At 45.9% G+C, this 25,799-nt stretch overlaps 2 protein-coding genes across 5 annotated transcripts in view; both read right to left on the bottom strand.

Moving 5' to 3' along the window:
- Positions 1-20,042, bottom strand: part of ptpn4a (protein tyrosine phosphatase non-receptor type 4a) — a 67,824-nt gene extending 47,782 nt beyond the window's left edge. For all 4 annotated transcript variants that reach the window (XM_030342901.1, XM_030342902.1, XM_030342903.1 and 1 more), the window contains exon 1: positions 19,540-20,042. The gene's annotated coding sequence lies outside the window, so the exon portion shown is untranslated. The remainder of the gene's footprint in view (positions 1-19,539) is intronic.
- Positions 20,043-22,554: 2,512 nt separating this feature from the next.
- Positions 22,555-24,359, bottom strand: tmem177 (transmembrane protein 177). Its single transcript, XM_030344256.1, has 3 exons — positions 24,298-24,359; positions 23,516-23,788; positions 22,555-23,326 (listed from the first exon to the last, which is right to left on the bottom strand). The coding sequence occupies exons 2-3, from the start codon at positions 23,714-23,716 to the stop codon at positions 22,598-22,600; spliced, it is 930 nt and encodes a 309-aa protein (XP_030200116.1). The 5' UTR covers positions 23,717-23,788; positions 24,298-24,359; the 3' UTR covers positions 22,555-22,597.
- Between the last annotated feature and the right edge of the window lie 1,440 nt (positions 24,360-25,799).

The following is a 25,799-nucleotide window of genomic DNA, read 5'->3' as shown; positions in this document are numbered from 1 at the left end:
GCAAGACCGGAGGGACTGCTGCCTGTTCGCTCCCCCCGCCGAGGGTGACCGCTTCGGCCCTTACAGATGGTACTGCACCCCCCCCCCCCCCCGCCCTGACCCCTGGCTACGGGACCCAGAGGGACAACCAGGCTTCCATTAATTAGACCGCACACAACACACATTGTTCACTATCAATGATGATTGTGAGTAATGCATTGTTTTGGAATAATAGTGTTTTTGCATAATAGTGTGTGTGTGTGTGTGTGTGTGTGTGTGTGTGTGTGTGTGTGTGTGTGTGTGTGTGTGTGTGTGTGTGTGTGTGTGTGTGTGTGTGTGTGTGTGTGTGTGTGTGTGTGTGTGAGAGAGATCGGAAAGGGTCAACGCGTCGATTCACCCTCGGAAATCCCACGACCTTTCACCCCGAAGGGTCTCCCGCCCCCGTCCCTGTGTCTAACCCACGCACAGACACAAACACAGCCACACTCATGATTGTGCACCAAACACACACACACACACGTTTTCTCCAGTAGTTTCAGGCTTGTCGCAGTCTAACTAATAACATGTGAGGTCGCGCATGTAGCGGCCTGGGGGTCTTATCTCGGCAGTGGGGCACGTACTACCTCGTCATCACTGATAAAGACTAGCACCGCCGGCACTGACCTTAATATATTATCTCTTCTACAGTAACACGCATACATACATACATACATACATACATACATACATACATACATACATACATGCACACCCACGCAGGAAAATATGCTGGCAGATCTCAGTGGGGTTCGAGTTCTGGACATGCTGTGAGTTTCCCCTCCGTTCCCACCTCGACCTTGCACATTCCTACCTCCGCCCACAGACCAGCTGTAGGCGGGCCAGGTGTCCCCGGCACGGCCCCGCCCACCCCCTCCTCCAACCCCCGGCCCCCTCCAGCCAATAAGGATTTGGTCTTGTTCTATGCATCAGATGTTTAGGACGAGTCACATGGCGACCTAGCACTCATAAACAGAAGAGGCCGAGACTAGAGAGATTATGGTGCTTGGAAGCTAACCTACAGTCTAAGAAGACTGTGATCTATAGTATTACATACGCACATATCTACTTTTTTAAAGTGCATATGTGCACTTTATAAAAATAATGATAATAAATCACCATTATATCCATTAGAATCTTTTCTTTAGCAGGGGCAAAAAAAGTCCCATGAGAGTGAACACACACACAACTCAATTTAGTTTAGCTAAGATGTGCACATGCAGTATGAATGGAGCTGTGCGTGCACACTGATCTCATCAATAGCTAGCACAGACCACACATGCACGACACACAAACGCACAAATGTTGTGTGAGATATAAAATCAGTCAGATGCTATTGGAAAGCAACCATTGGCGAAACTTTCCCCAATGGACGTGGCAACCCAACACCGCTACATCACAGGACTTCTCTTCATCCTCAGGATGAAGAGGAAGTGGTGCGATGATGATGTCACAGTTAGACCCTCGTCTCCTTTCATCTCCACAGCCGTCGGGACTCCCCAGCGCTGCTACTCTTTAGACTACGCCTCTCTCTCTCCCTCACCCTCGATCCCTCTCCCCCCCCCAACCCCTCTGCTTGCTCAGCTTGCAGAAGGCATCACGACTCAATGGATCACATCTCTCCTCCCCGCCCTCCTCCTCCACTCATTTCCCCTCCCGCCTCGATCCTCACCCCTCCCAGGTGCTACCCTCTCCTCTCGATCCACTCCACTTACCCCTGGGTCCTCCCCCTTCTTCCCTGGCTCCTCGCTCCTCTCCCCAGTTCCTGACTCCTACCAGCCTAGATAGGAAGCCTCTGTTTCTAAGAAGTCTCACCATACGCATCCGCAGGAGTTAAAGAGTCCGATTCGCACCAGAGCTGCTGTTCAGAGGAGTTAGAGAGTCGGATTCAGACCAGGTCTGCCCCTTGGAGGGAGAAATTAAGTGAATTGGTGGTGGTGGTGATGATGTTGCTTTGGGGAACACACCTTAATCAGAATCACGCACTACACGTTCTTTCAACATTTCTGTTAGTCAATAAGAATGTTGAATTGTCCGTTTTGTTCCAAGTTCTTCGTAATTTGGTCGTTTGTTTTATGTTAAAAAAATATGCGTATGTTTTAATCTGGGAACAAGAACTTTTATGTTTATGTAGGAATGCATGGGGATGAGGAGGGGCGAATTCCTCTGCACTATGTTGCATTTGGCAAATAACATCTTGATTAAAACAGACAAAAGGAGACTGGAAACTCAGCGCCTGGAAGCCTGGAACGGTGGTGTGCTTTAAAGCGTGCCTTCGATAGTTCAGACATATAATTAGATAAATTTGTCCCAAAAGGTACCAAAAATAGTAATTAGAAGAGTACCAAAAGAAAAACCTTGTTGTTAGCCAATGCACGAAAAACCTGCCAATTGGCCAATTGATACTTGAAAATTGATTTCAAGAATTAAATGATGGATGTTCATGTTGGGTGTGTTTATTTAAAACCAGACTCCCCCAGAGCCCATTGACAGCGCTCTGGAATTAACTTCCTGTCCTAATGCTCTAAACCCTTAACAGGACCCATAAGACACACTCAAGTACAGCACATGCACATGCTAAAATAATAATCACGCTTCAGAATGTCTTCTAAAACAACGATATTATTTTGTATCCTGAACATTGTTTAAATGCTCCGATTATGCTAACCCTGTCCATCGATTAAATTCATATGTTCCATGAACTTATATGCCACATGGCTCAACCTTTGTCAGTTGCAAAAGCAGTGGTTGGAACAGAAAATTTAAATGCTTGACATACATGCATCTGGAGCTATCTCAAGTCATCTTATCTTGTTTAAAACCGGAAGCAGCAAACAACTTTATGACAGACCTTCAAAAGACAGAGGCAATAAACAAGTGTGTTGCACTTCTCCAGAGAAATACGTGTACTGGTGTCACAGCGGTGTGTATCGTCTGTCTGAGCTGATGATCAAAGATCAGACACACTGGCTAACGAGATGCTTCTGCAAATCAGATAACACAGAGACAGAGAAAGAAAGAGACAATGACAGAGAGAGAGAGGGTTAAAGAGACAGAGAGAAAAGACAAGGAGAGACGAACAGAAAGGATGGAGATTAAGGAAAAGAGAAGAAGAAAAACAATAGTGTATACCATCTGCTTCGGTACATCCTAGAATGTTCCCCTTTCTTTCTGAATCTGTAGGTTGCCTATGTAAGCACGCACGCACGCACCCACGCACGCACGCTTGTTTGCAGGCAAGCCACGTGTGTCCATTCATTCTCTGCTCTGACCTGATCTCCGCATCATATGCTCAGCCAAAACCCCTGACACGAAGTGCAACCCTAAACCCATAATTGCCCCTTTTCACTAACACGACTGGGAAGATCTCTATCTGCTTTGAACATGAGAAGAGTACGATGAGCCCACCTACACACGACGCGTACAGGAACGAAACAAACATTCCTCCACCAAACGCGAGGAAACACGATCTGGAAAAAAACGCACCGTAAGGTGAAGCCCTGTACATGCTGCTCTTGGGACGTTAATCTCCTTATGTTTGTTTCAAAACTGTACAATTCAACTATAAATATAAAAAAGCAAACCGATGCATTTGCTTATTGCCAAGGGTCTCGTCTCTATCCGGAGTCGATCTTAACCCTCTAAAAAACACACCAATAGACAAATATCTCATGTTTTAAACACAAAGGAAAGAACGTCCTCTGTTCCACATCTCCTGCGCTTCAGGGAAATGCAGGTTTTCAGAGAGGTCTTTGAAGAACAGGACTGCGGGCATCTGTGTTTGTGTTAGTTGTTTAGGTGACACCTAGGCTTAACAGGCCATTCCGACTCAATGCATTATTCACAAATCCGTAACCATCTCCGTCCGTGCCTTCTGTCCCTCGCTCGTCTGCCTTCCCCCCCCCCCCGTCACATCACAACCGCTCACAGCCTAATTCATAAAAGATACAGGCTGTGAAGAGGCTGGTCCAGTTCCATAGCACACATACCAATGGTGAGTGGTATGCAGGGCAGGCACTGGCTTAACATTGGGCTGGTCCTTTCTTGTGTTTTCTACTCTTTGGGCAGTGGAAACACAGAGGTTAGCAAGACATTTCACTATGCCAGTGATTCCCGAGCTGAGGAAGCATACCCTGGGTATTATTTTCTTTTAGATGTCGTTATATGCTTTGTTATACACCTATAAATATATATAAATAAAGCAAGATCAAATATCAAGAATTGTTGAAGTTGTTAAATGTGAAATATTTCAATTTAAGTTTGGAGTATAACGCTTCAGAGGCCATTACAATATTAACAATGAAGCTAAATGATAATAGTAGGGGTACTGAAAGAGGGTTGTGGGGGCGAAAAACTGCACTATGCTATGTGGTCATCTTACAAAAATAGTACGTTTTGAAAGTCATACTGTACGTTCACACCAAAAGCTGTGGAAGATGCAAAATCGCCAAATAGCTCAAAACGCAACGCTGTCCAAAATATTTACAGCTCATATCGCTCTCGTGTATGATTACTGGGACCACCCACGCCGACGAGAGACATCTACATTCCGATTGGCTGGGGGTCATTTACAGCCAAAACACTACTAGCTCATTTGCATAGAGCTGAGCTGTTTTCAACTCTCATATACAGCTTTACAGCTTTAAAGCTATCGCTCAAGCGTTTTATCGCTCCAATCGCTTTATCGCTCATGTCTAATAGAAAGTGAATGGGCGTTTATCGCTCAAAACGCTTTTGGTGTGAACGCACTGTTAGGGATGCAGGCAAACCACAGAACGCTTTGACATGCTAACACGACCAACACCAAGGCCTTTTGAGAGTGGATATTCTGTCCGGATACGTTCCTCCACCTCAGACGAGCCCCGGAGGGTGAGGATGCGTGGGACGGTTGGGCGGCGGTTAACGGGGACAGTGTGAGCGAGGGGGTGTAGAGGAAGGTGGGGGAGGAGGCTGGAACATAATGCGGTCGGTAAACAGGAAATCAGCCATCTACCTATGTGCTCTGCATGTTTCCATTGAGGTGGTGTAAGCAGTGTTTCAGGTGACATCAGCTTATAATGCAAACGTTGTCCCCTCAATGTTAAAATGAAGAATAAATAATCTGAATGCTACCTCCAAATGTCATGATTAAGTATTTCCCCCCCATGTTAAAATGTTTTCAATAATGACATACCCGTTTTAAAATGACTTCAAAATAACTCCCAGTGCTCACATGACGTTTAACCCTTGAGGGGGCTTTCCCTGATGTTGACACACTCTTTTTCATCACATGTTGAGCAGATTATTTCTCTCCAACAAGTAAAGTCAACAAAGAACCAACTGACCAAGCTCAAATTTCTCTCTGGTGGGACTGTTGTGATCAGAGTGTAGGATAACGTACACAGATCAGAGAATCACAATGTAGGATAACTATAAACTCACAGTCACAACTCCCATAATGTTGACACAGTCAAAGCATCCGATTGGAACTTTCTAGTACTACACCGACGGCGCTACCGCTGGCTTCTACAAAACCCCTGGTCCCGGGCCTCTGTCGTCACATGGCTGCGGTGTGCATGGTGGGCTCTGGTAGAAGAGCTAATGCTGCGTAAGGCAGCGTCAGCAGGAGCTAGCAGCTTCCACACGCGAGCCCAGGATGGGTCAGAGAGAGAGAGAGAGAGAGAGAGAGAGAGAGAGAGAGAGAGAGAGAGAGAGAGAGAGAGAGAGAGAGAGAGAGAGAGAGAGAGAGAGAGAGAGAGAGAGAGAGAGAGAGAGAGAGAGAGAGAGAGAGAGAGAGAGAGAGAGAGAGAGAGAGAGAGAGAGAGAGAGAAAAACAGGGACAGAAAGAGAGAGAGAAAAACAGGGACAGAAAGAGAGAGAGAGAGACGGAACGAGATAGAGGCAGGCCGAGAGAGAGACAGAAAGAGGGACTGATAGAGAGACACTCTCCAACATTTTTTTTCTACCTTATGTTCCCTCCATTTTTCCCCAGATCTTTCTCCTTTCCTAATCTAGTGCGTTCGCTCTCTCAGACAGAAATACACGCTCTAATTCTTGCTCAGTGTATGCCTGGCTGTCACTTTCTCTTTGGTTCTCTCTTGAAGACTGACACACGTACACAAAAACTGCAGCGGGTTTAACCACGAGAGAAGAAAGTTGGCCTTCAGAAACGTAGACATCCTCTCAGTGTAGTACGTTCTCTATCACACACACACCTGACATTTTCGCAGCCCCCAGCTACATTTGTCACAAACTTGTTGACTGGGAAATGATAGCAGGGGAGCGGGGGGGGGGGGAAGGGAGAGAGAGAGAGAGAGAGAGACACAGACAGACAGACAGACAGACAGACAGACAGACAGACAGACAGACAGACAGACAGACAGACAGACTTAAACAGAGGGAGGGCAAAGACAGAGATCAATAGAGCGAGAGAGGGAGCGAGAGAGAAAGAGCAACATAATAAAACCTTGCTTGCAGAGCGCATTTCTGGCGGGGGAAGTTAGTTCTGGTGCCTGAAGAAGGGAGATGGACGGCGGGAGACGGAGAGGAGGGAGAACATGTTGACAGGGGGAGGTCAGCAAGAGTGACTGAGCAAAACAAGACTTCCAGGGGTAAATTGGGGGGTTTCAGCTTGTAAACCTACTGCAGCACTTAAGCAATTAAAATAATCATGCAGTCATATCGGTGTAGGACCTTTCCCGATTCACTCGATAGTGCATCGCATGAACACTACTAGGCTGAGGGGTTCGAATCCAACTGGGACCACCCATACTACGAATGTATGCACTCGCTCTTTGGATAGAGACATCCACCAAATGCCAAATATACACATATCAAGATACACAGATAAAGATAAGGGATGATTCCAGAGCTCCAGGAATCCAGTAATCGGGGGAGCACAGAGAGGAACTCGCTTTAGTTTACGATGACGTTTAGATTTCCAAGCTGGAACAGGGATTCCAATGGAAGCTTCCAATTCCCAGGCTCAAACACATAGTGTGTGTGTGTGTGTGTGTGTGTGTGTGTGTGTGTGTGTGTGTGTGTGTGTGTGTGTGTGTGTGTGTGTGTGTGTGTGTGTGTGTGTGTGTGTGTGTGTGTGTGTGTGTGTGTGTGTGTGTGTGTGTGTGTGCGTCACACACACACACAAACAGGCGTGCTGTTGTATTGCACAACCCCCCATCGATATTGAGCAACAGGCAATAATCCTATAACTTTCAAACACAACATTGTGTTTCGGAGACGCAATACATCTTGGTGTGTGAGTGTGTGTGTCTGTCTCTCTCTCTCCAGGTATGTTCAGCTAAGGGGTGGAGGAGGAGTCTAAGAGGGGGGTTGACAAGTCAGGACAGGCTGGATAGGAGCCGGGAGGGAGAGAGGGTGAGAGCCAGCATACCTGAGGGATGAGAGGTGTGGCCAGAGCCTACAGTGCCCTGTTCAGGTTACACTATAACTGTTCACCTGGATAACGGAGGAGTGAGATGTCATACATATTTGTATGAAGACACATTTCCTGGGTATTCTTTTTGTTGAATTCTTATTTTTACATGTTTTTACAACAACTACTGCCACACTTTCTGCTTTGACAATAATTTATTTGTCATTTATTTGTATGTGAGCCCTCCAAATCTTGAATAGTATTCATATTTTGGAAAACTATTATGGATTTTTTTATCACCTGTATGGACCACAGATTGCTTGGCAACTGATTCACTTTTGACTTGTAAAATAATTAACATTCTTAAACTCTATTTCAACTTAACTTGAGATGCATTTTCATTAGCATTCCTACATGACGCCATGCGGGTTGTAAACTGGTGATTGGTTCAACGTGTAGGTAGGGATTGAAAAGAGGCGGTCAATTAGAGTTGCTCAAAATGTCCCATCCCTGGAACATAGCAAAACATAACCACTCCAAACCTTATTTATGGTTCACATCCTAAAACATGACAGAATACAAGTCCTAACCTCTACTTGATAGCACTTGTATTCCGGTGGTCAAAACGGAAAAAACATTAATTAAAATAACTCACTCAATCCGTCTAAATGTACCATGCCAACACAGAAGTGAGCCGTCGGAAAGCCAGCATGCCTTCTGCGCGGCGGAGGGTTTAAGTTGTGATCGACCACCGGCACTATACGTTGAGACACGTCCAGCCCTCCGTCAAGCCCTCCGTCAAGGCCCTGAGGAACAGATCTGCTGTCCTGCATTCCCCACAAACCCAGAGATCACAGTTTCCTCTGCGGCTGCCATTTGGAGGTCGTCTCAGCAACTAGATTCCAGCCTCTGGAACGGTTGCTCCATACCCCATTAAATTGTCCGTTGTGCATCTTATTGGTTTCGGTTGTCCTTTAAGCACACAGAGCAGACATGGATTCCTCAGGGTTTCCTACCTTTCTTATAAATGTATGTCAACACAAAAGAAATCCAAACAATCCAAATAACTGTCCCACCAAAAGTGCAGCCTTAAAACAAATGTATGTGAAATTATTAGAGTATCTGGTGTACAGTTGCAAAGGGGTGGACAATTTCCGGTAAATTACCATGGGAAGTTAAGCTTGGGAATTTTGGAAATATTAAAAATCGGAAAATTATGGGAATTAATGGGAACTAAATAGGAATTGACAGTAATTTAAACGAACTTTATCATATCCAAGCATAAATATATACTTTTTTGTTTTTATAAGTAGACAGTAGGCACGCCATGCAAAATAACACTATAAAAAATCTATTAAAAAACACTACAAAAACTTGAAAAACATAATTTTAGCAGATTTATTTGTAAGTAGAACTTTAACAAGTTCTAATTATTTTAATCTTTCATTGAAGAACCAAAACATGAATTTTGAGTTAAATATGCTCTGGGTTCAAAAGTGTGGTCCAGGGTTCTAGAACTCATCTTCGTCAAATTTGATGGAGGAATGCACAATGCATGTAGGGGGCGTGGTCTCATTATCCCTGCAGTAAGCAGTGTGCTAGCGTGATTGAGGAATAGCATATACTTGCATGAAATCTGGTTGTGTTAGTCAAGATTATGCTAAAATATATTTTTCCCCCAACTATATTTAAGTCCCCTGTTAAGAGCCAACCTTCAATTTTGTAAATTCCTGGTTTATTCCCATAAATTCCCATTGATTCCCATAAATTCCCGTTAATTCCCATGGCAAGTTTCCAACTTTGAAAATTCTTGGAATTTTGCAAACCCCTAATCTGGCGTAAATCCATATTCTAAATAGTGCTTTGATGTGAACAACTATTAGATGTAGCCAAGAATGATTAAAGTAATTATTTTATGAAAACACCAAATACTTGCAGACATTTTGAAGCAATAAACTGTAGATATTCTGAATACTGTACTGTATAAATGACAATTCATTCAATGAACCTCATTTCATTGCAAAAATGCTTTTAGATAAAGGCATTCACCAAATGGCATATGCATGCAAGATGGAAGTCTGACCACGAAGACAAGAGTGCAATATGTTTCCTACCACAACCCCCACTATCCTTCCTTTCCTACTTTCGTGTGTATTATTTTTTTGTCATCTCACCAACTCATCTCCAACTCCCAACAGGCTGGTTTATACATTTAGAGACACCCCAGCACCATTAGTTTGCTGTAAGAGATTAAATCCCCTCCATGCTTGAGGAAAAATACTTATTCCTCCAGCTGGGTGGGGGAACTGAATGTGGAATTCCATATCCAGTTTCCTCACTCAGCTAGCATTCAGAGCCAAGGTGGCTGCTTCATTTAGATAATGTATTTCTGCATTTATTTGTTTGGCCCTTATTTTTGAGGGTCTGTGGTACAAAACAGGAATACAGGACCTTGAAATACACCACAATAAGAATAGCAGCTGTATTGGAATCATATTTATATTTAATCTGCCCAGCACACAGCCAGCGATCCCCTAGATCTGTTGTATAGTCAGCTAGCTGGACCCAAAACATGCTGTATAGCCAGCTAGCTAGCCCAAAACCCCAATGTGCAATTTTGGGGACCAGAGGTAAGCTAGTTGTAGCATGGGGAAACCACTAGGGGTGGGAATCTCTTGGCACCTCACGACTATCGATGCATCTCGATGAAACATCTTTTTTTACATTTCCATGCGTGATTTTCAAAAATATATATATATGTCTGAGTTTTCTACTCAGAGTTTGCTTCACTTCCTACTTTTGTGATGATCATTAAAGACAACAGATGAATTAACTTACCTAATATTTTATTAGAGAAAAAGCTTGTCGCAAATATGACTTTCTATGAACAATGCACTAATCAATGCAGCTTGCATTACAACACAATATGGAAGTATGTAAAAAATAGTTTTCAGTTTTCTTTTCTTTCTAATCTTTCTTTTCTATGTCATTAAAGAAAAAGCTGCTCTTGAATTAGAAGGAGTTCTTGTGTCTGGCTGTTGTGGCATCCCGCCACGTGGTCCTCGGCCTGGACGGGCCCGGGGTACCGTGGAGGACTGGATATACCACCCCCACCCACCAGCCGGCGACGGAGAGCAGCCCTTTTGGCTCCCCAATCAGGGTGATTGGGGGACACCTGGCCGAAAGCACGGGAGCCATCTTAAGAGGAGGACCAGCACAGCACAGGAGGGGTCGGGAGCAGGAAGGAAGGGCTCGTGGCAGTGAGAGAGCCTAGAGGCCCACGGAGGCTCTAGAGACCACGTCTCCTTCTTTGATTGTTTGAGTTAAGTTGATTGTTAAATAAATGCCTGCCATGGCTTTAACCCCAATGCCGAGCGAGTTTTGTACGTGGATTCCGGCTCAACCGAGCACCGGGATACCACACTTGGTGGAGAATGCAGGCAAAACGAAGGTCCCACTATGGCTCCCCGGTACGGACGCCGCCGCCGCAAGGGACGCCGCCGCCGCCGCAAGGGACGCCGCCGCCGCCGCAAGGGACGCCGCCGCAGCCGCAAGGGACGTCGCCGCTGCCGCCAGAGACGTCGCCGCTGCCGCAAGAGACGTCGCCGCTGCCGCAAGAGACGTCGCCGCTGCCGCAAGAGACGTCGCCGCTGCCACAAGAGACGTCGCCGCTGCCGCAAGAGACGCTGCCGCCGCCGAAAGGGACGCCGCCGCCGCCGCAAGGGACGCCGCCGCAGCCGCAAGGGACGTCGCCGCTGCCGCCAGAGACGTCGCCGCTGCCGCAAGAGACGTCGCCGCTGCCGCAAGAGACGTCGCCGCTGCCACAAGAGACGTCGCCGCTGCCGCAAGAGACGCTGCCGCCGCCGAAAAGGGACGCCCCCGCCGCCGCAAGGGACGCCGCCGCTGCCGCCGGCGCAAGGGACGCCGCCGCCGCCGCAGCGCGAGACGAGGCCGCAGCACGAGACCGGGACGTGACAGTGCCGTCGACCTACGCGGACATGGGGACGGGCCGGCCCTGCATGCTGGCGACATGTTGGGCAAAGGAAGCGTCCGGGTGCCCAACCGTACCTGCGAGAGTGATGTCCAAACAGACGCAGGCCATAGTGGACACTGGCAGCATGGTCACCCTCCTCCGGCCCGACCTGGCGGGGGGAAGGGAAGGGTCACCAATGGAGGTGACATGCGTACACGGGGACACACGAACATACAAGACCTGCCACGTGGTCGTCCGGACACCACAGGGGGTGTTCACGGCTAGGGCAGGGGTCGTGCCACACCTCCCGGTGCCAGTCCTAATCGGGAGGGACTGCCCGATTCTCCGTCGGCTTTGGGACCCGGCGCTGGAGTCCCGGGTCCGGAGAGATGCGGCCGCCGCCGCGGCAGGAGGTGCGGCCGCCGCCGCGGCAGGAGGTGCAGCCGCCGCCGGTGCGGCAGGAGGTGCAGCCGGCCGGCGAGGCGAGAGATGCGGCTGCCGTCGCGGCAAGGGATGCGGCCGGCGCCGCTGCGAGAGGAGCGGCCGCCGCCGCCGCCGCCGCTGCCGCGAGGGACGCAGCCGGCGCCGCAGGAGACACCCGGCCCCGGCGAGATACCTGCCTGGGCGGGTCCCTCGGCTACCTGGGGCTTGGACAAAGGGTGGAGGAGTGTGGCATCCCGCCACGTGGTCCTCGGCCTGGACGGGCCCGGGGTACCGTGGAGGACTGGATATACCACCCCCACCCACCAGCCGGCGACGGAGAGCAGCCCTTTTGGCTCCCCAATCAGGGTGATTGGGGGACACCTGGCCGAAAGCACGGGAGCCATCTTAAGAGGAGGACCAGCACAGCACAGGAGGGGTCGGGAGCAGGAAGGAAGGGCTCGTGGCAGTGAGAGAGCCTAGAGGCCCACGGAGGCTCTAGAGACCACGTCTCCTTCTTTGATTGTTTGAGTTAAGTTGATTGTTAAATAAATGCTGCCATGGCTTTAACCCCAATGCCGAGCGAGTTTTGTACGTGGATTCCGGCTCAACCGAGCACCGGGATACCACACTGTGAGTTTGCGCGCATGCTACGCGTAGGCTGAATCACAATCGTGTAAAGACAATTCAGGTTGGCTGAATACACACACTGAAGATGAATTAAATACTTTTAAAATTACTAAAATTATCCCTATCTGGCGAACAGAATGTTGCAGCAGGCGAACAAATTGAAGAAAATAATTGAGATTATCAATTATTCATTTATCTGCATCGAGACGGAATCGTTCTAGAGAGAATCGCGATGCATCGAAGAATCGATTATTTTCCCCCCCCCTAGAAACTACCATGCTAGCCTCAACCTACAGTCTCCGATCTCCACACCACTACCGTTACAGTGCGTTTCGACAGAGAATCGCTCACCTGAAACTGTAAAGTAGCCTGTCATCGTCAGATCAATTCGCAAATGCCTAGTATTCTGGAACCTCTGTTTGTTTTGGAATTCCAAGATGGCATTATCAAGGGGCCCAGAACAAACACTTCCGGAAGCAGTTGGATAGACCTATGACCCTCAGTGCAACAGAATTTCTGTCACATTAGTGACACATTGATTGTTTGTGAAATAACATCAAAGGCACATCAGGTATATAACCTGCCCCATGTTGGATAAACAGTTGTGTTTGGCCCGACCCAGGCCAGGTCTGCTGGAAATCTGTCTGAATGGGAAGGAGGCAGACAAATGACAATAAAGCATGAGCTTGCAGATGCATCTGGTTCCCAATGTGAAGATACATTTGCCTAAGTAATGTAGAAGAGACTGGTCTCCAAATTTCATACGCTCAAAATCAGAGATCTTGTTAAAAAGCTACACTGAAAAAATAGCTAAATCTTGAAATGTGGATGTGTATTGATTTCCTCAAACTCTTCTGATGCTACATAATAGACCAGGGGCAGATTCTATATAAATCTACAATACCAGTGATTATGATGTGCCAACATGAACCTCAATAGTGGTGACACACACACACACATAATTTGGGAGCAGGCTGTTATCTGGTTTGCTCTAGTTTACCAACACCACTGAGAGACAGCTGTTATCTTGAATTATAATCTGTGATGATGTGATGGCACACCATCTTAATCCAACCCCTCTCGTGGATTACCAAATACTCTCTGATCGTCATCCAAAGCTGGACTTTACTCTTCTCCCCTCGTCTCTCCCCTAGCCCCGGCCTTTTGTGACGAAACACGACGGAGGTGTGGATGCGTGTCGCCATGTGAGAATCATGTGTGGGTGGTCTGCCCTGCTCACTAATTTCGAGATGCATTAGCATAATTCGCCATTTAATCTGAAGTCATTTGTGATACACATCGGACGACGACAACAAAACACAGAGACCGAGAGACAGAGAGACAGAGAGAGAGAGAGAGAGAGAGAGAGACTGAAACCACTGAAAAGAAGTGCAGAGCTATTTGTATCAGTACTTTTGTGACCAGCATAAGAAAACTAGGCCCAATAAATATGACTGACGCACATCAGAACACACTCAATACAAATTAATTGTTACATTTGTATTCATTCTATTGATTTCACGAGCCATTTATCTCTTTAATATTTAATGTTGTTGTATCCGCCAGCCTACCTTGGTTCACCGCTGCGTGGGCGTGAGAGCTAGCATGGAGCATAAACACAGCTGTTGATGGGCTTTTGGATGGCAGTTCTCGCTGAAGCCGTGCCATCTCTGTTTAACGACAGCCTGATAACTAGTTGGCTGTTGGGTCACTAGCTAGCAATTTGCCACATGCCATCTAGCTAGCTGGTTACCGAGTGTGAGCTAGCCTGCTGGTTGCAGAGTGTGGGCTAGCTTGCTGATTGCTTAGCGCTAACTAGCTAGTTGGTTGCAGTGTTAACCAGCAGTTAATTTAATCTGAGCTGCACATAAAACCCACGTCAAGCATCGGCCACGTCCATCACAACCGTCTGTCTTCATGACCACATTTATGAAGTATTGCCATTACCCCACAAGAACAAATGCCCGCCGTATCAGTTTCACCGCTCTGAGAAATAAAATAAATATTAATAATGTTACTAAGCAACAGGGACAGGGTTAGAAAGCACTTGCTAGAACTGGGGGCCAAGTCTTGTCTATCGACGGGTCTGTTCGCAACGCTGCTCCAACCGCAGGAAGTGAACTGAGCGCGCCCCGTAGCCTCATAAAGGAGATGCCGGCAGCTGGTTGGAGACGAACAGCCCCCTCTTTGACAGGGCTGTCAATGACCGTGGATGGCATGGGAAGCCATGCTCCACTCACACAGAATAGCCAATGAGCGAGGGGCCTGGAAGATACACTTGGTCCAATATTTTCTCTCTCTATATTTAAAGTAATAGAGTTTTATTGCCAGCTTTCACATAGTGGGGTATTCTGTGATGCATTGGCGCACACGCAGATGCGGAAATACAAAAACAACTGTTGAGGTTATCAAATATTAAATCTCAGCACTTGAATGTGATGCAGGTGTGTTACCCTAGGATAGGTATACATGTCAGCCACTAAACCTTGATTGTACTTCTGTGTTGCATAGCCGCCTTAGGTACCATGTGGGCGTCTACACGGCTGCTTGCATTCATGGCTCTGCATCAATGATTCTGAGCGTAGTTAGCCAAGAGTCAAAAACTCAGTAGAATCTGGTGATCTATTTTTGTGGGAAAAAAGGAGATGCCGTACCAATGAACATATAAGCCAACCTCCTCGACTCATCTATCATAAATTAACCGGAAAACGTAGCAGCAAAGACAAAGCGAGCTCCTCTTCACCCTGCGGTGTAGAGGTTACCTACAGCAGCCGTAGGATGAAGAAGTTTAACTAGATCCTTCGTCTTCCACACCAAAATGCTTGCTTACGAAGACAACAACGGTGCGTGTTGGCTCAGCCACACAAGCGTTCCTCTAAAACACCCCCAGGCCATGAATTCAAGACACACGACACTCTCCAAGCGCACTCTCTTCTCCGAGCGCTCTTTATGAAGCGTGCACTGCGACGCCCCTTGCTGAACTCGGCTTACGGGGGCTGTCAGCTGACACCGTTACTAGGCCCCGACAGGTCGCCCTGTCAGGCTTGGCACCCTGCTGAGTGGTAGGGTGGGGCATTGAGGATAAAAAAACGAATAGTAATTAATTAATCCAAATGGGAAATTGTAACGCTCACAATTGCTCTGCTCAAGATGCGAAATCAATGAAAGAACATTACAGTAAGGTAATACAATGTGAAACACAGAACATGTATGTTTGGATGTATATGTATTACACATAAATGTACAAACTCTTGTTAACAAAACTTGCTTCAAAGACTGTAGCTGTCACAGGTACAGGGACAGTGGGGGATTGAGAAAAGTCTGGCGAAAGAGTAGAGTAGAAATGAAAATCCACGAAAAAAAATTCAAAACAAAAAATGGTTGCGCAGAGGATGAGATAGTTGTCGTCCTGCACATCTTGCTTGTATTTTTCAGTAGATACGTTCATTTTATTTGGCTTGTAGGCTTGGGCCTACAATGTGAATGTTTGATAAGCGCCAGTAACCTGTTCTTCCTTCTCTCTTGCTGGGGGAAGTTCCAGTGAAATACCTCGGCATGCTATGCAGCCAAATTCAGGCCTTCACAACAAGTGCATCAGCCTTACCAGAACAGGAGCCGGATAAGGGTTTAATCATGCTACAAAACTCCTCCCAGACCTACCTTTAAACACTGTATATTATGATGCCAACAAAATATATAAAATTATTCCATCTTTCTGTTTTAGTCTTGAGTAATTATTATTTTACTAACCCAAAATTTGGCATGAATTGAGTATTGACAGCACAACAGATGCCGGAGCGGAGAGTGACTTGGGGAACCTCTTAGCTCACTGCAGCCGCAGGGATAACAGCCACAGTCAGCACATTAAAACCAAGGCAGGCCACTAGCATCGCCACGACGGCTGTTAAATAAATTATTGCATTTATTTTGTCCGAAAAGCTTCTGCCAACATCAAGTGGGCTCACCATAATCAAGGTGGCTGACGGTTATTTGAATAGGGTGACCCATCACCAAAAGTCCATCAAATTCAAAGCATGGCTTAGTGAAAGGGTGTTGTAGGTGTAATTTTAGAGTTGTAAAAAAGAGAGAACAGAAAAGAGTAGAAGAGAGCAGGATTTTGAAACTACACAACCCAAAAAAAAACTCCCCTCCCACTCTGCTCCCTTGCTCCCTCCCTCCCTCACTATATTTCTCGACCATTTGGAACTGTTGCCTTCAAGCATCTGTTGTGGAGCTATGATAACACATGTGTGAGAATATGATTGACAGGCAAGTAGTAGGGTGGCGAGACATGTCGAACGAACTGCAGATCCAAAATGCTTAGCAAATGAGGCGCACTTGTGAAAAACACAAATACCAAAAAACACAACACAACTGCAAACACCATTGCACAAATACAAAAGCCACTATGGGAATTCAGCTTGAACAAACGTTGACAGTGAAAAGGACTGACTGATAATTGTCAGCAGACTATTATACTCATAATACAGTACAGAATGTGGAAAGCCTCGGGCTAATTAAAAAGTAGATAATCTTTGAAAAGTTCCCTTCACTTCCGTCAGGCTTATCGGCAACATATTAGAATTGGATGTTCTTGCCACACAAACTGCGAAAGGCCGTTTCAGAATCAGAAAGCAGGTTGAATCCGGAGCAGGGCCAGCTGGGAGCAGCTAAAACATCAGAATCGGCTCATACGAGAGAAAGGCACACGGTCATCCAGAACAGATAGTCTCAGAGAGCCTATAGTTGACCCAAAGACATTTTCCACCCAAGGATAGCACTCAAATCTTACCTACAGCACATTTAAAAAAATATGCATAAAAGATAAATTACGCCTTGATTGAATAGATAAAATAATGTAGAGAGCGAGAGAGCGAGAGAGCTTGTGTCCGGCACACTAACCCCACTGGGTCAATGAGCACTTAAAGACTCAATCCTCAGGTTAAGGATTCCCTCAGCTCTGAAGATGCATCAGAGTTCAAGAGCTAAAACTGTTTTATTGATTAGACAGCGTTGGAGAAGATCAATTGCCTTGTTAACTAAATCAAAGAGCAGGAAGAAGAGGAGAAAACACCGTCAGCTTCCTCCAACGCCCCCGTGCTTGACATCTACCCTGGCTGACACCAACCTTACCCAACAGCCACACTGTTCCCTAAGGGAGACCCAGGGTGACAGCAGGTGCAGTTAATGCTCATTATGCCCACACACCTGTGTCCCCCTCCTCACCCCCATTACTATCGTCTCCCAACCCCCACTGCCCATCCCCTTCTCTTCCCCTCTTTCTTGCATGGCACCGACATTCGGTCTCTCTCACTCCTCCTCTCACTTCTTGCTTTACATTTGGCCAAGATTGGTCGGAAATCTTTCATAAAAGTGGTTGCAGCTATAGCTCTTGGCCTGAGAAGTATTGCTGCTGGGGTCTGGGCCTCACAGTAAAAAATTCTGGAAAGCCATAACAGCAGTTACTGACTTCAGACTAGAAGGAAACTGTTCATTAAAACTAATGATAATGACATTTTGTTTAACAACCCAAGTAACAGAATATTTAACTAGCCTACTTTTCGGTGGAACAGACATCGTGATACATGATGTGGCAGGGGCCATTCCAAGTTTAAGTAAGTGTTATATTATGCTTGGGTTTGAAAATGGATATAGGGTTTATTACTGTTATAACAGTCATACATGTATAATGCACCGAATTTGTTCACCATTGACTGTTTTACAGAAAATCACCGAGGAGTTATTCTGAAGGGGGTTGGTTTGCCTTATCCAATCACAAAGTCTTGCAACAAACATGGCTTTCAGAAATCTGCAAATTAAACTGTAACTGTAAACCATGGCTGTTGAAGATGCTGCTGTTGATATTTTCTGTCTTCAATTTAGTAATGTAATACATATAAATACAATTTCATATTACTGTGGTAGCAAACATAGGCCTTACGCACGGTCAATATAATGTCGATAACCATAAGAGGAACAACTTGGAAATGCAAATCGTGCTGCCCTTCAGATTCGTGGAATTTCACTGACAAATACAGTCGATAGCCCTAGTGTCAAAGATAACTCCGTGTCTCTGTAAGAATGACATCGGTTAACTTGAATACATAGCCGACAGAACATCGACCATATGACCAGGCGTCGGCAGCCAATCGGCGCACAGAAGAGGGCTGCGACTCAAAAGATGTGGCAGTGATGGTGGTGAAGGATTACGTCATTGAGAAAAAAAAGGAGGACATTTCATTACTGCTCTGCAAACATCGATCTAAAAAACACCTAATTAAACACCCTATAGGACAGTCCGGCCTGGCCCCAGACGGATTGTTTATTCGGGTTAAAACAATGGAGCCCGATAAGTGATGCATCACCCACAAAGGGGTCAGTGAAAATCGCAATAAGAAGATTATCGACAGCAACTGCTGATATTAATAGTGCACAGCGTGTACATTTAATAATATCCAATTGAAAGTACGCATGCAAAAACTAATATTAATGTGAATGGACTGGAGCAAAACACTATCGTAGACGTGCATGAACACATTTGGAAGAAAAGAGAAAGATAAAGATTCAGGGGCAGATATGGTTCAATCGTACAGACAGAATTAGAGAGCAAAACTGGCATTTAGTCATACGACGTACATTAGGGTAGAATATGTGTAATGCAATGTCACTTGAAAATTCTGCAATGATAAAACCCAGTAAAATTTGACGTCTGCCTATCTCAGAGCACTTTCAGGACTTTATTTGACAAATGAATAGAAACACCACAACATTGATATTATACCGGGCGAGTCAAGGTTCTATGCGTGTGCAATATGAGTTTAAATCCACGTCCAAAGCCACGAGTGAGCACAATAGAGGAGTGTTTTGCAGTGCACTGAGAGTGTAAAGTGAGTGGGATTGAATGGACCAAGTGCTAGATACAGTCACTGGCTTGTCCTGCTCATTAATTAACAATAAAAGCCTTCCACTGCTTACAATACAATCCTACCCGAGCACGACCATGCGTCGTGACAACGGGACCATTCAAACACACAGCTATCGCAATGTTATTTCCCATGTATTCGGTTTGCATAGCTCTGCAAAGAGCAACTTGCAGAGAGGGGGGGAAAGTGACAGTGCTAAGCTAAGTGGCTAACGCTGGTCTTACCGTCATAAAGTGTCCCAGGGGCGTCCAGTTTTTAAGAAATATAAAGTTAGTGCAGGAGGAAAAGATTTGTGGAGGGCTGGTGTGGACCGAACATCCGAGTTCAGTTCACCCGCTGCGAACCGTGCCGATGAAAGCCGAGCATCATCATCATCATCTCCTTCTTCATCAGTCGGCCAGAGACAGGGCCTCCTCCTCCTCCCGGCTGGATCCTGCGACTCGCTCGGCGACGACCAATAATCCGCCCGCAAGAAGCACTCCCGGTAACCATTGGCTAACCTACACCGCCGGCTGGGTTCTCAGGCTCGGGAGACGATGTGTTTCGTAATCCCACGCATGTGTTGTAACGCGAAAATACGACAATAGACGTTGGATTGGACTAATTCACCCAGCGAAATAGACTGGCGTGTGTGTGCGTGTGTGTTGTTGCGTCTTTCCGTCGCTCCGTGGTCATTGCTCGCCGAGCCTCTGCAGCTGCTCTCTGCTGCCGTGCGATTCACCAGCACGGCAACGTCATGACGCAATTCTCCTCCCCACAGCTACGACTTGTGGGGCGGGGCTGAACAGGGGCGTGGTCATGGGATCCGAGGCGCTTTATTTGTTTTTCTTGTTTTTTTCTGCCAAAAGGAAAAACAAGGTGTCAAATGCTGCAGTCAAACATATTTGTGAATGGTAAGGGATAGGTACACAAATGTACGATCTGTAGTTTTATTAATGTGTTTTACATAGGAACACACACGGACACACACACAGATGCACATATTAACGCACACACGCAAACATACGAACACACACCCGCACACAAACACAGACGCGAACACACAGACACACACACACACACACACACACACACACACACACACACACACACACACACACACCACACACACACACACACACCACACACACACACGATACCTACAAATAAGTTCGACTTAAATAAAAAATAAAAAATCCCAATGCCGCATTGATCCTGAGCCATCATTTTATTTTGACCCCTCGTGAAGAGCTTGCTTTGAATATAAATGTTTTCATAATTTCTGAAGCAGACGGTAATATCACCTGCATACACGACTGAACAAACAGCTTTATACCAACTATTCATTCAGAATTGTAGAATGAATTCCACGCGCCAACCTGGGCTGTTTTGATTCTACAGGGGCTAAGTTTAGGTTATCGTAATGTAGGCTATGCTTCCCTCACGTGGCTCAAAAGAGAACTGCAACGCTTGACCCAACGCAACAATGGACCATTGTCCCTCAAAAAGCCATTGAACGACGCCAGCAGTTAAGTGTTTGAGCCAACAATTAAGTGTTTGAGCCAACAATACGCCCTCTGTTGTTGACATACTTATCTACAACACACTTTATAGTCGAAATAGAGGGGCCAACTTATCCAAGCAGTAACAGACAATCTCTTTGTTGAGTCTGTTCTCACTGTGACTCGGTCTAAATGGGGATGGAGGCAGATTCTTGACGACCTTCTCCTTTTCTAGAATTGATTATGCTTCTTAATGGCACCTTATCAGAAAACATTATCCTTCTTTTCAGTTATGAATTCTTTTTTTGTGTTTGTGTTTTGTATTTTTGCCAGCTGCTTACATCTACATGCAAATTCAACCTCCTATCTATTGCGTAGAGACTGCACAGTTGATGGTTAATTAACATGTGTAATGAAATTCCCCAGGTTCTATTTCTTCTATTTTTAGCATAGGCCTACAGGGCACAGGACTTGAGTAGTAATTAAAATCCCTTATCATGATCTCATATATGTGCATTAATAAGGGACCACCTAGGACCCAATACACACCATGTGAAGCGACACAAGAGCCAAAATAGATGAATATAAAGATTGTTGTTATCACATAAGTTATTAGAAGATGATGGTTTTTTCTCAAGTTTGTGGCATTTTGTCCTTGTTTATATTCTGAGTGTACTGGGAAATGTATACATCCTGCAAATGTATGGGATGAATATACAATGGAAGAGGCCGTGGATCCTATACTTATCTTTTGTTTATTAATTAAATAACTACAATAAATACAATAGTGGAATATCATTTGTCCAGCAGCTTTATCATCTTTGTCGTCAGTTGAGACGAGTACAATCTTCAGTACAGTACGTTGCATTTTATATAATAAGGCATTCACGGTCAACTGGTTCCGTGGCCTACTCGTTAAGTAGTTAGACTGGTAACCAGAGGGTGACCAGTTTGAATCCCGACCGATACACAAAAAATAGGGGGGGGGGAAGTTGTGCTGCAATCTCCTACATCCTCAACCACGGATGAGGTGCCCACGAGCAAGACAGCTGCACTGCGGCTGCCCGCTGCTTGGAGTTTGCCAGTGTGCACGGGTTCTCTCGGATGGGTCAAAAGCTGAGAAGGAATTGCCCAAAAAAGATAACTTAACTTAATAATCTGTAATGCCTATATATAAAAAAATATGACCGTGTTGCAGATTATGATTTAAGATTCTAGGGACAAAACATGGGGTGTTTCGGAACACAGAATATTGTGAACCCAACAGTATATCTCTGGTCTGAATGTTCCACCGTTTGCTAAGACAGGGTATGATTCAGAGGAAATGAGAGGAGTTATCGTTTATATCAGGTTCATGCTGCGAGGACCCAAACAGTGAGTCTTATGTAACCTTGTCATTCCTAGACAGCTTCTCAAAATCTATAACTTTGTGGTTTTGCCGAGAAGAAATAAAATGAAGTAATCTCCTTCTGGACTCCATCCACTGATATCAGATGACCCCAAACATTTATTTTCTTTTTTTCAGTTTAAAACACAGGCCACACCTTGGAGGAGGGTATGGGGGAGAAGCAGGTAAACAAGTCACCTTTCTTTAACCGAACACGGATGAGAATATTCTCTCTCTCTCTCTCTCTCTCTCTCTCTCTCTCTCTCTCTCTCTCTCTCTCTCTCTCTCTCTCTCTCTCTCTCTCTCTCTCCTCTCTCTCTCTCTTCTCTCTCTCTCTCTCTCTCTCTCTCTCTTCTCCTCTCTCTCTCTCTTCTCTCTCTCTCTCCCCTCTCCTCCCCCCCTCTCCCCCTCTCTCTAGGTAGAGTTTTTCAGCATGCTGAGGAGTCCGTCCCTCCGGGAGGTGTAGGGGGCATGTTTGAGCTTGAGGAGGTGGGCGGGAAACAGATTCCCATTCATTGCGTACATCTCCTCCCCCTTCTGCCCCATCAGTACGCGTAGAGTCCGGTTTCGGCTCAACAGCTTGTTGTAGAACTCCACCCCTCCGCGGGCGTAGTCGGGCGACACGGCGGCAGCCCGCTGGTCCGAGCCGTAGTCCACCCACTGGCTGACCGTGTCGGCGGTCAGCAGGTACGTCACAGCCCCAAGCCCCAGCGCCGCCAGGTTGGCAACACCACGGAACAACGCCGGCCTCCCATGGAGTCCCAGCATCTGCTTCAGGACTACGCTGTAGACCCACACCCCGCCCAGACACACGGGGGCCACCACCGCGCTCACCACCGGACCCCCGATGTCAAGCCGGGCCACCTCCCGCGCCACCGCAAACTTCTGAGCGGCGGGCGACAAGACGAGTGAATCGCGGAGAACGCAGCCCGCCTCGCTGTCCCACGCCACCGCCTGGCCGTTGATGAACACGCTGCGGTTCGTGATGCCGCCGGCGTCCTGCGCCGTGCTGTTGAAGTTGGCCGGCAGGCCCACGTGTGCGCCTGCGGGAAGCCAGGCTGCGCCCGCTGCCACAGGGTGGAAGCCGAAGGACGCAAAGCACGAGTATCGGGCAGGAGATCGGACGCCGTAGTCCTCCAAAACCTAAGGGGAGTAACAACAAACACAAAAAAGACAAGATTTCGACAGATAAAAGGATCTGGTAAAGGAGAACACAGTGACAATTCATACTAGATGTATATGTAATCAATTAAAGGGAAAATATAAATTGGACATTTGAAGGATAAAATGGGTGATAAACACATGACTTCAGTAGAATAGAGTAACACACACCTGCCGGAAGAGCCCTTGTAGTTTGTCGGACAAGGAGACTGGCTCTCCTTTGTACCAGGCTTGATAGAGTTGTCTGAAGGAGAGGTCTGGGAAGGTGTGGTAGAACATGTTAGCAGCAAACAACCCGCCACAGCTCACCATCATAACCGGGGCGCGGTACTTCTGGAGCAGAACACCGATCTTCAGAAAGTTGGAAGACATCTTGGGTTCTTCTTCTTTTATTCTTTGTAGGGGATCTTCTCAAATGGGCGGATGTCTTTCATACAGGGCCATCTGTCAATATAAAGAGAGTGGTATGAAAGCTATAGGTTTTAATAAAGTTCTCTACAAAGCCTGTGTTACGCAGTAATAAGAGTTTTATGTTGTACAACATATAAACATATGCATGGTAAATCCGTGTTCAAATAGATCTCAGATCTTTTGATGTTCAGCAGCAGTGCAACAACAACCAGTCGTACGTCACCAACATTACAAAACGACCTGCATATTAATGACATTGAGATGAGACTGAAAAATAATATATAGATAATATATTCCTTATAACATATAAAGTGCATATTATCCAATATATTTATATAAATAGTATGCTCACATATGATAGTGTTTGTGACGCAAGTCATTCAGTTGAACAGAATAAGAAGCCAGCTGTTACTAACTAAAATCGTTCTTCGAAATGTTCGGTTTCGTCACGGCAAACAGAACGGCCATCATGTAAGAGAGCATGGATTGTGAGTGTATTTTTAAGTATTAGTAATGAAGTATTAATTGTGTCGCCAACTCACATGTTTGGAAGCTTCGCAAGGACATTCAGTACTGCCGCAAACTCGAGCGCTGTACACCGAATGGTATCGCGACAGTTTACGACAATACAAATCGACTATCATTTTCGCAAAGGCTGTTATTATTATTTTGTAGATGTCGAATTCAGTCTTATTTCAACTACTCCAACTCACCACATTATCATGTATGTCATGTTATGCCTATATTTATTTTGATACATATCCATCTTCATTGAAATCATGTGGTTTTGCCACACAGACACACGCACAAACAAAAACACACAGACTATGGTTAAAGTCAGACACTGGGTGAAGGATGGATGGATCATGCACTTTCTGATCCAGAACTATGCGTAAACCTCTGAGGATTTCAGCACATGCTTAAATAACCTTGCAGCCAGTATTAGTGTAATGGGTGAAGCTGTGAGAGAGAGGCACAGGGTGCTAATGAAATCTGAGGATAGATTCGCAAACCTGGCCACATGCTCCAGTGCTACCTGCCGTGAGAGTGATACTGGTGTGCTGTATATTTTAATTGGTGGTTGTAAATAATAATAAAAAAAAGAATTCCTGCAGAACTTGTACTAGACGACCTCCCCCTGAATACATGTTCCTCAGGATATTATCAAATATTCACAAAAATAGATAAGGGCTTGTAAAACATTAATTTATGTTGTCGGACTCCCAGCCAAAAGGTTCTGGGTTCAAACCCCAATGCCCACAGCCTTATCTGTAGGCATCCCTAAGCTAGATGCACCTTACATGCTCATTAATTAAATGATCTTTCAAAATTTTATGTAAGGGTGTCTGGATAAAAGCATCTGCTAAATGGCAAAGAGTAAATAGTGATAGTGATAGATCTTTCATGGACAACAGCCTGGAGGATGACCTCACTGGCAGGTATGAACAATATGATGCATTTGATCTTATCTAAAGGATTGCTCTCACTACGATCCTCCCCTTTATGAGCACAGAGTTGCTTTGAGTCCTACGTCATGCTGGAAAACCCACAGTATTATTTGGCTTGGAACCTGGAAAAACGGACCTGAAATGTTATACGTACGTAGATAATAATTAAAATGATTATCTTCTTCAGACAATGTGTGTGTGTGTGTGTGTGTGTGTGTTGTGTGTGTGTGTGTGTGTGTGTGTGTGTGTGTGTGTGTGTGTGTGTGTGTGTGTGTGTCTTTGTGTATGTGTAAGTGTAAGTGAGTATGTGTGTGTCCTTTTGTGTGTGTATTTCTGTGTGTGTGTGTGTGTGTGTGTGTGTGTGTGTGTGTGTGTGTGTGTGTGGTGTGTGTGTGTGTGTGTGTGTGTGTGTGTGTGTGTGTGTGTGTGCAAGTGTGTGTGCGTGTGTGTGTGCATGTATTCTCCCTGCAGTGAAAAAGATCAAGTCTGAGGCTCTGATCCTACTGGCGCAAAACAGCTCTCTTTGGTCTCCATGGAAACAAGCAGGATCCAATGAAAGCTCTATATGTGTGTGCGTATGTGTGTGTGTGTGTGTG

Source organism: Gadus morhua, chromosome 20 (assembly GCF_902167405.1).
Source record: "Gadus morhua chromosome 20, gadMor3.0, whole genome shotgun sequence".
Taxonomy (NCBI): domain Eukaryota; kingdom Metazoa; phylum Chordata; class Actinopteri; order Gadiformes; family Gadidae; genus Gadus; species Gadus morhua.
The sequence above is the reverse complement of the archived record's forward strand: the minus strand, read 5'-3'. Positions and strand labels throughout refer to the sequence as shown.

Excerpts from the sequence above, each read along its gene's own strand:
- tmem177 (XM_030344256.1), bottom strand. The coding sequence starts at position 23,716 with ATGTCTTCCAACTTTCTGAAGATCGGTGTTCTGCTCCAGAAGTACCGC. Across the intron at positions 23,327-23,515 it reads TACAAGGGCTCTTCCGGCAG|GTTTTGGAGGACTACGGCGT; the intron begins GTGTGTGTTACT and ends TACTCCCCTTAG.